General features: G+C 34.8%; 1 protein-coding gene across 1 annotated transcript in view; it reads left to right on the forward strand.

Annotated features, from left to right (window-relative positions):
* Window positions 1-18,834, forward strand: part of LOC127957904 (astrotactin-2-like) — a 489,389-nt gene that overhangs the window by 92,475 nt on the left and 378,080 nt on the right. Inside the window, exon 2 of the mRNA XM_052556604.1 lies at window positions 9,610-9,797. Coding sequence (XP_052412564.1) covers window positions 9,610-9,797 — 188 coding nt within the window. The remainder of the gene's footprint in view (window positions 1-9,609; window positions 9,798-18,834) is intronic.

The following is an 18,834-nucleotide window of genomic DNA, read 5'->3' on the forward strand; positions in this document are numbered from 1 at the left end:
TTTAATAACCAACTGTAGTTGTTGGATATTAATTTTTTGACAGACAGATAGCCAGTGTAAAAACCTCAGAACTGGAGTGATGTAATCCACTTTATTTGATTTAAAGACAATTTATTGGAAATTATCCTGCAATCAGTCAACAAAGTACAGCAATTGAATATACAGAACACTTGTCAGTGACTACCATTAAATGTCTTGTTACCAACATTCATCAAAATATATTTTTTTGTGTGTGTTCAACAGAAGAAAGCCATACAGGTTTGGAACCAAGTGAAAGTGAGTAAATGATTACATGTTGTTGTTTTTTTTTTTTTTTTAAGTGAACTACGCCTATAAGTATTTTATGTTTATTAGAGTTATATGAGTAAGTGATAAAGAATGATTTATAATGATAGTTCACTTTGAAATTAAATTTTGATATGTTTAAGCTTACCTTATGGGCATCCAAGATGTAGGTGTCTTTGTTTCCGCAGTAGTTTCAATTTTTATATTTTTAGGTCAAACTGTTCTTGTCTGTCAGTCATATAATGCAGGTCTATATGGTCACCACCTGAAAGAGCATGCACAGAGAAGTCCAAATTAAACAATTCCCCACCATACACACTGATAGCCTAAGACACGAAACGAGCGGTTTGTGTCAGAAAACGAACAGTATTTATATCGTTTTACCTCTTATAACACAGCCACGTCGAAGTGATCTGAGGGCGCGCGTGCTTCGCATTCTGGGCTGGCTTAGTCTAAGTGCGGCGCTTGCGCAAATTAAGCCAGAACGCGGACGCATCACACACCTGGAAGCACGCGAGCCCTCATATCACGTGGACGTGGCTGTGTACAAGAGGTAAAAACGATATAAATACTGTTCATTTTCTCACACAGACTGCTCGTTTCGTGTCTTAGTCCATCAATGTGTACTTACGATGGGGAATTGTTTAATTTGGACTTCTCTGTGCATGGCCTTTTTAGGTGGTGACCATAGACCTGCATTATATGACTGACAGACAAGAATAGTTTGACCTAAAAAATTGAAACTACTGCGGAAACAAAGACACCTACATCTTGGACGTCCTTAAGGTAAGCTAAAACAAACCAAAATTTAATTTCAAAGTGAACTATCCCTTTAAACTTGAGGGAAGAACTAAAGTAGAAATGAAAATAAAATCTGTTTTCACCTTCATTAGAATTATAATTTAAAAACAATAGTGTATTTCAGTTTCAAAACACATTATGGTAGTAGTCAGACATGTCTTGGGATAACAGTGTTACATAATCAGTTATAATGTTAATTTTATTTCCATATTCAGAAGTTATGGATCCCAAATATCTAAGAGAATGGCGTCGCTTGAGAGATCGAGTTAATGCTCTCGCTGAAAATTGATAGGTCATTTTCATTGCCATTTAAGTGAAATTACAGAACTTGCATATATGAGCTTGATAAAAATGAACATTCGAGAAGAAAATGTCAGATATATATGTATATGTGTGTGTCTATATAGCCTATATATGTGTGTGTGTATATATATATATATATATATATATATATATATATATATATATGCCTTGTACAGAATTGTTCAATACGCGTATCGTTACACGCCGTATTGCATCACCACTAAGCGAGCAAAAATGTTAAATTATTGATATTAATTATAATATTGATATAAATTATTGTCTATATTGATATAAATTATATAGTCTCAATCTATATTCTGTTAACTCTATCTATTAAATCATCCTAGCAAAAGTGATTGACTAATTAGTTAAAAAGGATTGTCAACAATGTTTTTTTTGAGCAATAATTCTTTCCTTTTTCTCATTTGGCAGACGCAGTGATGACCAGCTTTCCATCAGCTATGGAATGTGAAATAAAAAATGCTATTTCTAATCATTTCAAACAAGCACCAGGGAGGGCAGGGGGTGGGGGTTATGGATCTAAAGTAAACAGTTAATTCTTAAAAATTAATTGTTTTACATATTTTTCCAATGTTTTATTTGTTCATTTTTATGTTTGAATGTTGTCCAAGTTGTTGTTGTCTATATAATTGTTCAAAATAAATCCCTTTATATTCAATTAGTTTGGATGGATTTTAATTTATGAGAACCTGTTATATTTGAGTGAAAAGAATCCTTATGCCTCTTTTTGTTGTCTATTACATGTATATGTAGTGTAATGGATGACTAGTCTATTCTTGGGCTATGGTTAGACGTCTATTAGATTTTCACTGACAGCCCAAAATCAGCCTTGTTTTAGCCTAGACCCATATTGCCTGTCTATTAGACGTATGTAGTTGTTTAGCGGTCTAATTGATGACTAGTCTATTCTTGGGCTATGTTTAGACGTCTATTGGACGTATATATGTAGTCATTTAATAGCTGTCTATTCTTGGGGTATGTTTAGACGTCTATTAGATTTTCACTGACAGCCCAAAATTAGCCTCGATTTAGCCTAGACGTCTCGGCTGTGTTTAGACGGCTATTAGACGTCTATTAGACGCAAAATTGCTTGCTGGGTGAATACTCGGCTAAAGCTGACAGAGTCTGGTGTTTGCTATTAAACAGGTGAGCCAGGGCATCAGTGCCAGAAGTGAATGAATGTAAACTTTATGAGTGAAAAGAGCGCAAATCAAACACCGCATTGTTTTTCGCCTCTCTGCATGCGCATCTCTCAGAAATCAGAGCGTTGCAAGAGTAATTTTACCTATAATAATAGGCTACATCATACACGTTATAGTATTTGTATATATTTAAAAGGCAATGATTTAAAGCTTAGGCTACGGTATGATTCGAATGAATGGAATAAGCACAGCGCGCTCGCCAATCAAACAGCCGCGCTGCGCGTCTCAGTCTCTCAAAAACCAAATCAGTTCTCTCTCAGCAGTAGGCTAATAATCAGCTTAGATAGGGATACATTGTCTACTTGTCCTACATGTTTGCATCTTTACCTTTTGCTGGTTTGCGCGGCACACACACATTTGTTTAGTGAAGTTCACTAAACATTATAGACTCGCTTAAAGTGTTCTGCGTAATGAGAATGTGTGCATTGAATGGATTCAGTCGTGTTCAAATGATCACTAAACATTTGTCATGACATCTCTCTGCTTGCATGATAAATATTATTTTAGAAATTAATAATTATTTTAGTTTAACACGACATACTTGTTCAGTGATAACTACGAAAAAAATATAAAAAGTCATAACAGTCTTATCAAGTAACTGTACGATGTTGTATCCGAATGCAGACAGGAAAAATTTTGTGATTGTTACAGATACAAATACTGGCTGTTACATGACAATTTAAATATGTAATGTCATAATTATAAAGTTTTTAAAATTTATATATGTAACTGTTGCATAAGGCTATACATTAATAAGCGTTTATCAATTTCAAAAAAAGATTTAGTGTTTTCATTTGCAATAGCATGAACCACCGAGTAACTCAAGCATTTTTTTTATAAAAAAAATCGGCTAGTAGAAATCAGTAGTCTTGCAACCCCTATACTGTACAACAATTAGTATTTCATTATTGTAAAGGGGACGTTTGAGGCGATCTAGGTGTAGACGTAAATAAAACACAATCTAACATAGAAAATTAAATTAGAAACATATAAACTTTTCAGGTCGCAGCAAGTGCACCGCTGGTCATGCACATCCTTTCCCGGAACAATACTGAAAGCTGAGATGGAGAAACAGATGATCAAGGATAGACATTTTTTAAATGAATCTATTATCAGAGCTGGAAATCCATTTATTTTTTGCTTAAACTTATGCATCTTCATGGAGAGCGGGTCATGGTTGCCCAGCAACAGCAGACGCCACTGGAGCGCAAGCGCTGATTACAGAGTGCTTTGGAAATAAGGAGAGCGGCGCGCCTAGCGTTTTCCACACGTTTTCAGTCGCGACATCATGCAAATGTGGTTTTGTTTTGAAGGATACATTTTTTTTTTTTTTTTTTGCTGGACTCGGTCGAGACCAACTAGAAGACTTGGCGAGTCCAATGGCCAAGTCCGAGACAAGTCCGAGTGCAAATGCAACGAGTCCGAGACAAGTCCGAGACGACAGAAAAATGTCTCGAGTCCGGACTCGAGTCCAAGACCGGACTCGAGTACTACAGCCCTAGTCGCCAGTTCAAGTCTCGGTGCTAGCAGGAGTTGTAGGTGGGAGGGAGTTAATGAACTGCGCTCTCTTCCATCCTCAATACCCATGGCTGAAGTGCCCTTGACCAAGGCACTGAACCCCCAGTTGCTCCCTGGGCGCTGGATCTATAGCTGCCCACTGCTCTGGGTGTGTGTTCACTTCTCACTGCTGGGTGTGTACTTGGAAGGGTTAAATGCAGAGCACCAATTCTGAATATGAGTAAAAATAAATAAATAATAATTTTAATAATAACTATAGTATGCACCCGTTTGTAAGGGAATTAATTTCTCTACCCAATGCCATCACACCACGTGAAAAAAGAATGAATTAATTGAAAAATGAACTAATCAGTACTCTTTCTGGCTCAGACAGTATAGGTTGAACGAACGACTCAAACCTGAAGACTTGTCAGATAAGACGTGAGGTGAGCTAATCACAGACTAAAGACCCAGGATAATAATACATTAATCTTTTCTGTAACTTATAGCATTATAGTTTTGTATTTGTATGTGTATTGTAGACGTGTTAGGGGAAGTAACACATAACATTTTAATTACATTTTGCTAAAATGAACGAAATGAAAGAAATGACTCAAACAAAAATAATCTTAATTTTGCTGAATAAAGGTCACAGTTTGTAAATTTATCAGTACTTCTCATTACTATTTTGCAATATTTAAGAAAAGGGTTAAATTATTTTTAATAATTACTGGGGGTCTACCATATATGTTGTGCCACCATCATGCAGTCTGTAATGACATGACGTTGGCAAATTTTAGTGATTTTTGGCAAACATTTCTTTGAATATCATGATTGTAGTTAAGAACTCATGATTGAATGCAACATAAATAAATAATTACTTTTCATAAAAACAAGAATTTTTTTTTTATTAATGCCAAAAATGCTGTTTTTATGTGTCTTTTTGTAAGCTCTGGCAGCCATGTTGCCGCTGTAGATGGTTCACGCTGAGATAATGCATACCAATTTGTTTGAAGTATGGGCCTAAAAAAATCTTCGTTTGAGGGGCTATCTGACCTTCCCCTTTCTCCCTACACCTTCAACCAATAGAGAATCGAGACCCCAGATCCCCTTCACATGAATATGCCAAACGGAGGAGTAGGGTAAAGGGGAAGGGCTGAGGGGTAGAATTGGTATTGGGCCTAAATAATGATTTCATTTGTAGGTGAACTTTCTTTTTAAAGTTTAATAGTTAGGTGGTTGGCTCTATGAGACTTAAGTTATCCTAAATCGTATTGGTGAATGTTACTTTTAAGGACATGCAACTATTTGCAGGGAGACAAATATGCCAGAGGACAATTACTTTACTTTGCAATCAAGCATTATTGAGTCAAGCTCTATTGCCATAATAGTGTTTGCAAGAATGCTAATTTTTAAAAAGTGCATTTGGTTTTTGGCAGCATCCTCATAGCTGGTCCTGTATTTGTCTTAATAATACCACAGTGATAATTGTTTCGCTTCTTTCTTCGCTGTTAATCAGAATGGGTGCAGATTTAAACAACCTACATATACGGACTAATTAAAGCACACCAAACATACCATCCCTAAATGTATACAGTATGTAATTTATTCAAATGTATTCAACTTGGAGTAGCGATGGTAATCCACTCCAGATTGATCTGAATGGCTTGAAACTTTTGGCTTGCTGCCTGGAAAACGAGTATTTAAGCTAATTGAAGCTGATAGTGTCATCTGATATAGCGGTGGAACGCTGATGCTAATATTCACTTGACCACTTGTCTTTTATGTTTATTTTCTTTGAATATTTGGCTGGAGGGTCGCCGCTGTAAGTGTGATTCTGTAAAACAGGACATGTTTTTATTATAAAGGATCTGTTCCATGTCATGGTCTATTACTTGCTCTCTGCTCTTCGTTGTTTTATCTAAGGACATCTGATTAAAATCTGAGAGCGAGTCTCACATGCTGCAGATCTGTAATGCAATGCTCAGCAGTTTCTCTCTGTCTGTCCATTAAGACAAAAGATGCTGAAAAGTTGCTTTTAGAGTTTTCCACAAAAGCATTTGACTTTTTAAATGAGGTAATAAAGGATGATCATGACAGCTGATCATCTCTGACAAGACTGATACGAACTGAAATAGCTTAGTATAAGCATATATTAAACGTAATGTGATGTGTTCAGACACTTTATGCTAATTTCAATTAAATGTTCAACTAAAAATTTACCCACAGAAATAATATTTGCTGACATTTAATTTGCAGGTGTATTTTCTTTTTTTTTTTTCTTTTTTTTTTATGGAAACATAGCATTCTATCACTTGCTCACCAGTGGATCCTCTGTATAGTGAATGGGTGCAGTAAGAATCAGAGTCCAAACATCACAATGATCTACAAGTAATCCACATGACTCCAGTCCATCAATTAACATCTTGTTAAGCCAAAAGCTGTGTGTTTGTAAAAAAAAAAAAAAAAAAAAAAAAAAAAAACAACCGTGTTTTTAAGCTTCAAACTGCAGCTAAAATATGAGTCCATAATCGGTAATAACACTTTTTCCAGTTAAAAAGTTGTCTAGTTGAATCAGGAGAGAAATATGCACAGATCAAGCTCTGTTTATGATCCAAATCAGTTCTAAACAAAAATGTTTGGCAACATTGAGAAATCTCAGAGCAGTACCATCTTCCTCTATACATCTGGCACTTCTGTTAAAGGTCAGGAGCTTCCTGAGATCCGAATGTCTCGTTCTCAGCATTCCGGCCACTCTGTACTCTTCCAGGATCAATTTCCTGCTCCTCGTTACTGGTGAAACAGCTTTGCCGCATTTCTGCGGCTCCTCCAAAAATATCAAGCTTATTGCTCCCGAGGTCACTCTGAGCGGTCAAACCACAAACCTGAGTCGATGGAAACCCATCCCACGTATCTGATCCCTATCTGGCCACATTTCATCAGTGCTGGAGTCGGATCGCTCACGCTGCCTTCATTTGCACCTCTCAGGGACTCAATTCCTCCCCCAAATAACAGCACCGAATAGTTTTTACTCACAGCGCATTTAGAGGTGTACAATGTCATTCACTTGAGGTTTTTGATGATGCTTTGAAGACTGAAGTCACTGAAGCAGATCTCTGATAATGATTTGGAATCAGGAATGATTGAAAATCTATCCAGAGGTGCTTATAAACCGTGTTTTATTGTCACCAGACTGACTGATTTTGGAGCCAATTTGTTCACTGACAATAAGGTGACGATAAGGTATATATATATATATATAATTATTATTATTTATTTTATTTTTTTGGCTTTATATATCTGTTATTTCTTTATTTTGCTGTAGTGTTTCAGTAGGAAATGTCAGTACACATTTCCAAATATTCCTCTGAGTTTTGTTTGCACAAGGAGTCAGACTAAAGCCAGTGCTCCACACAGAGATCTGATCTCATCATCATCCAGTCTGTCTGGAATAACATGAGGAAACAGAACAAACTGAGACTGAGACTAAATCCAGAAGAACCGTGGCAACGTCTCCAAGATGCTTCAAGAAACCTACCTGCACATCTATAGCACTGTAAAAAGTTTTAACCACTGTAAAACGAGGATGCTGTCAAACATATTGTCATAAATAGATTTTCATTATCGGTTATCTTCTATTAACTAAATTAAATCAACATTTGGTGTGAGCATCCTTTGCGTTTAAAGCAGCTTTTGCCCTAGGTGCACTTGGTTTGGTTTGAAACTGTGTTGAGATTGTGTTTACCACAGTAACTTTGAGGACTTGATCTAATAAAGACTTGAAACTTGTCAGGTGTCAAAAAATAAGAGGTACCACTCTTCTGACGGAAATCAGAGTTTCAAGCAATATCACCTTCAGTTTGAAGATGTCAAGAGCCGTAAGATAATTTAAGAGTGTTGGTATAAAGGGAGCTTGTTTACCTGCTGTTTGATGATATGAAAATCTGTTTGAAGTTGGGGAAATAGATGTCTTGGTCAGAATGTCATAATTCCAACACATTGAGTTTTCTACCAGGGCACACATGGAGGTTCACCACATCCATCCAGAACCTTCAAGAGGCCTCTTCTGCTCACCAAGGCTATTTATTTGTTATAAAATACAGTAAAATAAGTAGTATTATGAAATATGATTACAAATCAAAATAAATGCTGCATTTCTAGCATAATTACATAAGTCTTCAGTGTAACATATATGCTGATTTTATTTTTCAAGAAACATTTCTGATTATTTTTTTTATTTTATTTTATATATTTTTATGTATTGTTTTTTTTTTTATTGGAAGCTGTGCATGATTCACAAGTTTGAAGTAGAAAAATACAACAACAAATGATACTACTATTACTACTAATAATAATAGAAGAAGAAGAATGCTTTATGCTTTGCTAAGAAATTGAACTAAGAACTTTAAAAGGTGCTATATAGGTTGCTATATGTATATAATGATTTGTCAAACCATTCTCGAATAACAAGCAAACAAAAATTGACAAACAGCATGCAAAAATTCACGTGAGGCTACATCTCCACAAAGGCTTGTAGTATTGAGACCAAACTTGGTGTGTGTTACAACAAGCATGACCTGATTCTAACTTGGCCACCTAGTGGTCAGGAGATACAAAAATGCATATGTTTTTTAAGTTAAGTTAAACAGCTTAAAAGTCCCTTTAGATTGGGTGCATCATGCTTAGATGAATAATATTCCAATTTTCCCATGTTAGCTTTTTTGGACATCGCCATTTTGAATGTGGTGCGTATGTACTTAAATGCTGTATTGTATGAACACATGGACGTACCGTAAGGAAACTAGTGGTAAAATCAAATATTCACATCAAATATTCACAAGGAGTCACATCTTTAGACTCCTGAATCCTTGCCAAGTCCAACAATACCAAAGGCATTGCCAGGTTTTGCCTTATAGGTTGTGCAACGTTGCATTTTAGTGCTTAAAAAACATTTGCCAATATCTTCAAAACCATTACTCCAATCGACACAAAAACACCATAGGAAATAAAAAACAAAAAAAACATTGCATGCCGGCTAAACACCAATGACCACTTTCCAAAATTTTGGAAAGTGAAAAATTATAACAAAGTTGGCAGTCGGTCAATGTTTCTGTTCTCATATATAAAACTGTCTATGTTTAAGATATTTTCATTTAAATTTCACACATATATGTATGGGCACACTCTAAGGACACATAACAAATTTGGTGGAATTGTGCCTCTTGGTGGAAGTATAGTTGAACAAAACATGAAATTGCCATTGACTACAATATATTATAATTAAATAAAATGCTATATTTTATGAATGGGAGCGCTTGGCCACATAATTGCTGCTTGCAGCTATATTTTTTAATTATTATGTTTCACAATATTTTATTATTATTATTATTATCATCATGCTGTTGTATTTATTTCATTTTTTATTAATTGTAACATTGTAACATAATTTTCATGTTAAATGCAGCCCACAGCTGACCTCTGTTTTGTCCATGTCTTGTAGAGATGTCGGGGACGGGGATAGACATCTCACAGGTGCACTGGAAGCAGCAGTGGCTGGAGAACGGGACGCTGTACTTCCACGTGTCCATGAGCAGCTCCGAGCAGCAGTCGCAAGTCACACAGCCAACTGTCCGGGAACCGCCACGTGTCCTGCATGAACACATGCACCTGCTTCACATCTCCGTCATGGTGAGTACTGAACATCTGGCTCTGGAACTTTGGTTGCTTTCGCTGAGTGCATGTAGTTTTACACTTTCTTGCACATCACACTCTCTGTTCTGGAAGACAATTGGTCATAGACATTACCGTATGAGAGCAGAACTCTGAAAGCAAAAGTTAGCATAAATAAATAATATATATATATATATATATATATATATATATATATATATATATATATATATATATATATATATATATATATATATATATATATATATATATATATATATATCATGCCATGGTAAGTATTGCTAGGAATTTTATGTTATTTTATTTATTTTTCTTGTGTTTACATTTTTATGTAAATACAAAAATAAATGTAAATATAAATATATAAAAAAAAAAAAAAAAAAAAAAAAATGATTTCTGTTAATACTTACCTACCTACCCAGCCACCCCTAAAATCATTGTTCAACACAGATGGCTGTCTGAAACATAATTTGCAGCCTAGAATTATATTGTTGCATCTCTTTCTTCTCCTTCTCAGGGTCATAGTGGATATGTGTTATTTGATTGTAATAATTTGAACAACTACTAATTTAAAAACTGTGGTAGTACAGCCAGAAAAATGCTGTTAATTCACACTCATTTTTTACAATGCATCCACAAGTTTTCAATAAGCAGCAGAGAGAGGTGAAAAATAAAGACAAGCAGCTCAATATTCGTTATTGCATCAGAACCAAACCACAGTTTCCACTTGGCAAAATAAATAAACATCATCCTCTCCTATTCTGCATTTTCATTTACAAAGCATTCTCTCTTTCCTCTCAGATGTGTGCATGCAGTCCATACACTGTCAACCATAATAAGTACAAGACATTCATTCAAATGCATTGCCTCAAAATAATGAAGGTCTCACTGCTCACATCCATAGGGCAAGAGGGTCAGTAAAAGCTTAGATGAGTATGAAAACGGTGTGAATTAGATGTTGTGGCCTGTGCATTTACTAGATTTCAACACAGCTGACCATCTATCTATCTATCTATCTATCTATCTATCTATCTATCTATCTATCTATCTATCTATCTATCTATCTATCTATCTATCTATCTATCTATCTATCTATCTATCTATCTATCTATCTATCTCTATCTATCTGTCTGTCTGTCTGTCTGTCTGTCTGTCTGTCTGTCTGTCTGTCTGTCTGTCTATCCATCCATCAGGAGTTCTAAGTTTCATGTTCTATAACTTCACAACTCTATGCTAGATTGATTCAAAGAGCTGCATAGCATACCACAGCAAAATACATATTAAACATTATAAAAACAACAATTGTATTGATTTTCCCAAAATTACTTTCAGCATCTAGGGACAGCACTCTCTCTCTTTTTCTGTGTCTCCACCAGACAAACACTTACACAGTAAATCGCTTTGATAATGTAAAAAAGCATTACATTTCTCAGCTGTGAGCTTGTAATATTAGCTTGTAATATTACTTTTTTTTTTAAATGTTAGTTTAAAAAAAAAAATATTAGTTTTTTTTTTTTTTTTAATAGTCAAACTAACAACACTGATATTTGTAGAGATGCTACCCAGTTTCACAGAGAGATAGTAAATGCAGGTAATACCACATGCTTCAGTGAATCGCACTATTTCTGAGCAAAACGTGGCAAATCAGTTGCTTTAGAGTGTAGATCTACTTTGTTCTGTATGTTCTGTAAAAGTGTTTCATGAGCGACCTTCTTCAGAGAATACTATTTATTTAAAAATAAATAAATAAATAAATAAATTTGTAAAACCTTGAGATGGCTAAAAACAAAGATTGACTGCATATGCTTCAGTTACTAAACATGGTAGCACTTTATTTTACAGTCCTGTTCCCCATGTACATACTATATACTTATTATAATAATAACAATAACTATGTAATAACTAGGTACTAACTCTGAACCTACCCCTAAACCTAACCCTACCCCATGTAGTTATTTTGTATCACCAGAACTTTCTTAGATAAATACACTGTACATACACTATAAGTACATGGAAGTGCACGTACTGTAAAATAAAGTGCAACCCTAAACATTGTACATGTAAGGCTGCATGATGAATCGTTATTACAAAATTTCTGCTTTTATCGGTTTATTATGCATTGTTATCAGGGATATCTGCCTGCTGGTTATTTATCCTAAATGTTTAATTTCATTTGCTATATCTTGCATTGGTAAAAATTACATAACATTCTCAACCTGGCAACCTGGCAATTCATACACGTGCACTCTGCATTATTGAAAAGGCACTGATGAACTTAAAACAAATAAAAATACAAATAAAATCAGTATTGTGTCATCTGCTGTAGTCGTTGAACTACTTCAGTGGAGTTCAACAGTCAGGTGCAAAGGAAGTCCCTGAGCAATAATATGCATCTACAAGACATCATCTCCAGTGGCGTGTTTTCCGCTAGACATTTCACACATACCTTCACATTTATTCTCAATCCACCTCCAGAGTCACACACACTGACTGACACTGGAGAAAAGAACAGGAGCTGATAAAAATGAGCATCCATCCTCTTCACGAAAACAAGGTGCATCTGCCTGCGTGTTTGCGAGCGGCCAGAGGAGCACTGGCATTTTCAATGAGCATCATTAACCGTAATTCTGTCAAGGCTGTGACAGATTGAAGGTGTTGAGCAGTGCTCTTCCGCCAGCGAGCTGTCGCTCAGCCTCTGTTCACGCTCACTTGTTTGTTATCTCAGATTTGATCCCCTGCTCAGAAGATGAGAGATGACTGAGGTGGATGGTTTAGGTTGCACTTTTACGGTATGGCAGTGTTTATCAAAAGTGATGGTCAGTAAATGTTTACTGCCTACAATACTGGCACAGTTTTGTTGTTTTTGTCATGCACGCTGTTGATAATGTTTTGTTTGTTACAATTTCACCATTTTGTTTTTGTTTCCTACTTTAAAGCGAGGCTAAGCAGTTTCTGTGCTGCTAGCATCAACTTCCGTAGCTACAAAAATAAAGCATGTTGTCTTTGCGAAAGCCCCTTCCATACATGACGACTCCCCAAATGCAAACAAAACATCACAAACAGAGCAAAGAAGGAATGAAAAAAAAAAAAAAAAAAAAAAAAAAAAAAAAAATATATATATATATATATATATATATATATATATATATATATATATACATTTTGCTCTGTAAAAGTGAAGGTGTGACTCAATAGGTAAAAACAGACTTCTTTTAATAAGCGCTCCAACATATTAGGGATACTTTTAAATTGAAGTTTAGCTTACCTATTAAGGAGAAATGGCAAGTTAGCAGTATCAATTAAAACCCAAACTTTCAATTTATATATATAATTCTTGGGGTGTCTTGAATATGAGCAGTGCATCATTAAACCGGAAGATGACCTTGGCATAATGCTGTGCAGTATCTCCACTGAAGGTTATGTTCCAGCAGAACATTGACCTTAAGCTTAAAAAAAACCTAGTGATGGCTGAAGAACAAACGCTGGAGTGCTCAAAAGTGGCCCTATTTACGTCCCATTGAATATCAATGGAGAGATCAGAAAACAGCAGTTGGTGGAGGGCACCCTTCAAATCAAAGTTGTTGAACTGTGTGTAAAGAGTGGACTAAACTGCCAGTGAAGAGGTTTACAAATGTCATCAGTGGCCATAGAATACACTATGGTTGAATTTTCCAAAACATGTGCAAACAAAATATTCTCTCATATTGCTAATATTTTCTAAACAAATTTAGGATTTCCAGGCCTTGTCTATGGTCCACTGTAAACCAAAAAATAAATTAAAATACATAATAATAATAATAATAATAATAATAATAATAATAATAATAATAATAATAATAATAATCTGTGTGTCATACAAACATGATTTAAAAGATAAGCCAAGATTTGGTGAATATTTACTCACTCTCAGGCCACCCAAGATGTAAATTATTTTTTTGATGTTGTTGTTTTCATGGAAACAAATTTGGAGAAATGTAGTATTCCATCGATTGCTCACCAATGGATCCCCTGCGGTAAATGGGTGCCGTCAGAATAAAAGTCCAGACAGCTGATAAAAACATCACAACAATTCACAAGTAGTCCACACAACTCCAGTCCATCAATTAATGTCATGTGAGGTGAGGTTTTTATTTTTATTTTATTTTATTTTTTACTTCAAACCATTGCTTCCAGCTAAAAATAAATAAATAATAATGTCACATACATACATACATACATAATAATAATAAAAATACATACATAATCCACTTCCTCCAGTGAGAAATCCAAACGATGGAATGCTACATTTCTTTAAATCTTTTCCAAAAAAATGAAACAAACTCATCTAAATCTTGGCTTGCCTGCAGGATATTTTCAGGAAATCATATGTTGGGTGATCAAATATGTTAAATAGAACAGTTCCAATAGACAGTGCATGTTAGTTTGAAAAGTCATACTTTTGGCCATGACTATAGAAATGGTCCAATCACAGCAATTACTGATCATTTATCATCCAAGTTAGTGTTCTGAGTCCAATATACTGTACTACAATGTAGAGAAACCCCCCCCCCCCAAAAAAAAATAGGTTTCTTGTCATCAAGTAGCCAGGTATACAGAAGAATAAATAATGTCTCCCGGAGTCTAATGGTGCTGCAAATGGACAATGCAAGCCAAAAGCAATTTTAACTGCAACAAAAGATAACAAATTGCACAAGTAAAGACAGCACACTAATGCTATCTAATGAGTTTGGCTTTTGTAGTATTTCCAGTGATGGCAGTGTGCTCAAGTTCAAGCTCTTTTTCAAATTTGGCCTTTTTTATGCTGCTGTCCTTTTACTGAGAAGATGCAAAAGCTGCTGTCCTTGAAATGCTTTGATCTACATATTTCCATGACATTCTCAGTGTTGTGTAAATGTTTGATATTCACATCTCATCGTGGTCATTGTTTTCTCTGAAAGCGGCTCCCGCATTATTAGCAAAGCACACAGTAAAAGCAGTGTGCTGCGTAAAACTACAAATCTACTTCAAGTTTTCTTTGATCAGCTCATTTTATGAGCCATTCAGGCTAAAGGGCAGTCATGAAAGAATGAAAGACTTCAGCTTTTGTACTCTTCATTGATTTCTGTGTAGCACAGAGTGAACCACACACAGATGTTTGTTACTCCAGTGAGCAGCTAATAAAGGCCAATTTATGAGACCCTACAAGCATCGTTACCTTTAATAGTCATGTGGCTGATCGTACTGCATGAAAATATCCTAAAAATCTGTTTTATTTGTGCAGGGCATGTACAGTTCTGATTGTAGTTTACCACTACAGTTATCTTGCAGTTGACCATTATGAAAAGATTGCATTTCATAGGAAGACTAAATAATCTAAAATACATTAACAGTATTAACAGTTGTTAAAGATAGTAAAAAAAAAAAAAAAACAGACAGCCAGATAAAAATACTCACTTAATGAATATTCATACTAGGTCTATTCACCAAACAAAGCAATTGTTTGGGACTTGTAATACAACCATATATTGCCTAATGTCAAATGTTAGGTCAAATGTTGTATTGTCAAATGTTAGGGATCAGAAAGTTTATTTATTTCACTGTTTTCTTTATTGTTATTAGAACACACACATACACATATATACACATGCATATATATTGGGGTGTGACAAGACACTTATCTCACGAGACAAGAAACGAGACTGGGTTTCACGAGAACTACAAGAGACAAGATTTTTACACTTTTTTTCGTCTAATTATTTGAATGCATAAAACAACTTAATTTATATTTTCTTTGCTTTATGACCCACCAAATCAGAAACTCTTTGTTGTGTATTTGCATGTTTCTGCTTATCAAATGAAGGCATAAAACATTAATTTATCATTGAACATTTAAATATTGAAAATTTAGCAAACAATATTTGTTTTTTGCCAAAAGGGGATTTACTATTAAAATTAAAACATTGACGAGATGTTTTGTGTGATTATTCCTTAAATGTTTGTTTCATTTTAGCAGTAGTAGTACTAGGCTATATGCATTCTACTGAAAATAGTTGTATGCAAAATGTCTTCAATTCTTAAAAATACTTTTATTTTGACGGCTTGCCAATCGACTTTTGTGGCTTAATATTTACAGATACTAGTCCATATCATGATTTGATTTAAGTGTAATGACCTACTTTTGATTAATTCATTCAAAATTTGACCAATTCTCTGACATTCCTCGTTAAACTGTGAATTCTGTCTTTATTACTGGATAAGACTTCACTGCGTAATGTTCACTCTTACCATGCAGCCACTCGCCTGATTTGAACATAAAATAACTTACCACTACTGATGAACAAGCCAGTGTAATGCAAATATATTTGAAAGGTGTGCACAAGGATTTCATCACATTCTCAGGAGACCAGTCAAATCTTGCGGGACACGTCAAATTTTGTGCACAAGATTTCGTCACACCCCTAAAAAAAAAAAAGTGCATGTGTAGGGGTGTGACGAGATCTCGTGCAGCTGGATTTCAGGGTTTAGTGGCTAGTTCCGTCTTGATAAAGTTGGGCTAACAACTTGCACCCGTGGCAGGTGAAATTTTTAACTTTTGACGTAGTAGCTATTCTGACACTATTATGAAATAGTGCACACTAACTGGCTCCGTGGACACAGCCATATTTTATTTAGGACAACTAGTTGCTGTCTCGCTGCCATAGTTTGGCCAAACTCCCCATGACATTAATTTCCTATAATAATTGTGTGCTGCCTAATGGTTTGCCAGTGATGTGCCTTTGTATATTACAATAGAAACACTAACAACCATCAGTATAATGACAGTTTTATTCTTTGCATAAAAACACTTTGCATTTGCATTAATGCATTCTTTGCATTAATTGAACACTAATTGAACACTGGGTATATTAAAACAATAGAATTGTGATATTTTTTTTGGTTTTTCACTTTTTCTTGAAAGTACAGAATTACAATCGTATCGACTGAAATGTGAAGTTTTTGCACAATGGTGGCCACTAGCAGAGTGAACTGGGATCAGTGATGAGGTTTACCCAAGAGTGGTCCAGATTAACCTTAAGAACGAATGACTTACATTTGATAAACTTAACTAAAAATATTTCGGGAAACATGTATTAACATAAAGGTACAACTTAAGGTATAAATTACGAACAACGTAGCGTTAAGAAGGTTTGGGGAAACGCAGCGCAGTATTTATAAAAAAAAAAAAAAAAAAAAGTAAAATTTTGAGATAAGTTTAAATGTTTTCTGTTTTAATATACTTTAAGATATATTTTATTCCTGTGATGGAAAGCTGCATTTTCATAATATATTACCCAAGCCATTTTTTTTTTCCAGATTTCAATGTCACATAATCCTTCAGAAGTAATGCTAATATGCTAATTTGTATTAATGTTGGAAACGAAAAAGAAAGAAAAAAAAAAAAAAAACTTTTAAACAGTGGCATATATTGTTGTACAATATATATATATATATATATATATATATATATATATATATATATATATATATATATATATATATATATATATATATATATATATATATATATTGAACAAATGCTGTTCTTTTATAGTTCTTATTCATCACAGATTCCTTAAAAAGATAAATAAGTAAAAAAAAAAAAAAAAAAAAAAAAAAAAAAAGATATGCTAAATAAATAAATCAACTATTAGAGTAATTTCTGAAGGATCAGGCAGCAATAAAGACAGCTTTGAATCACAAGTACATAATGTTTAAAAGTATAAAAATATATATATTTAAAAAAATTCATTATTTAAAGTACTAATAATGTTTTGTAATATTACTTTTTTTTTCTTTTTTTAAATAAATGTAGTTGTGAAGAGCATAGGAAACCTCTTAAAAATAAATAAATAAATAAAATTAAAAATTAAAAACCTTTTGAACTGCATTATGTAATAATCGCCCATGTCACACATACACAGGGCTCTTTCAGTATCTGCATTATCTGGCAGGTTGGCAGTGAGAATGAGTTGAAATTAATTAATATATGAAATTAATATTAAAGTCATCAAGACATAATTTCTGAGCAGACGGAAATGAGGCAGATCATATGTCTCATTTCAAAAACCAATGATATGCTTATGTTCAACAATATAGAAACACAGAAAACAAACACAGAGCTTGGACCCTTCTGGTTTTTCAGACTTTCCAATACATGTTGAAGCATGGCAATGGGGATTTGCTCCCATTCAGATACAAAAGCATCAAGCCAGTCAAGTTCTTCCACAGCAGATTCAGTAAATCCTTTCTTTATGGACCTCACTTTCTGCACAGGAACATTGTTATGCTAGAGCACAAAAGACCCGCTCCAGCTGTTGAGACTACTGTAGGTTGGAAGCACAGAATTCTCTAAATGCCTTGACTGGAAATGCAAACCTAGTTATTAGAATGAGGTATCAGCATTATTTTGGCCATGTGCAAACATAGACAGAAATTACACTTTCACTTGATTTCTGGTAAAAAAATGTAATCCATTTTCACTTATATGGTGATATATGAATGAATGAGGCATTTATATAGCACTTTATTGTGTATTCCTGTACACCCAAAGCACTTTATAATCACATGGGGGGGATCTCTCCTCAACCACCACCAGTGTGCAACATCCACCTGGATGACGTGACGGCAGCCACAGGACAACAGAGCCAGTGCACTCACCACACACCAGCTACAGGAGGAGAGGAGAGAGATGGATAGACCCAATTAAATGGATGGCGATTATTAGGAGGCCATGATTGACAAGGGCCAGTTGAAGGAATATGGCCAGGACACTGGGGTTACACCCCTACTCATTGCGAAAAAGTGTTATGGGATTTTTTATGACCACAGAGTCAGGTCCTCAGTTTTACGTTTCATCCGAACAATGGTGCTTTTTACACAATAGTGTGCCCATCACTATACTGAGGAATTAGGACCCACACAGACCACAGGATGAGCACCCCCTGCATTTCACACTAACACTTCTTCCAACAGCAACCTATTTTTCCCAGGAGGTCTCCCATCCAGATTCTGACCA

Source organism: Carassius gibelio, chromosome B5 (genome assembly GCF_023724105.1).
Source record: "Carassius gibelio isolate Cgi1373 ecotype wild population from Czech Republic chromosome B5, carGib1.2-hapl.c, whole genome shotgun sequence".
Lineage (NCBI taxonomy): Eukaryota > Metazoa > Chordata > Actinopteri > Cypriniformes > Cyprinidae > Carassius > Carassius gibelio.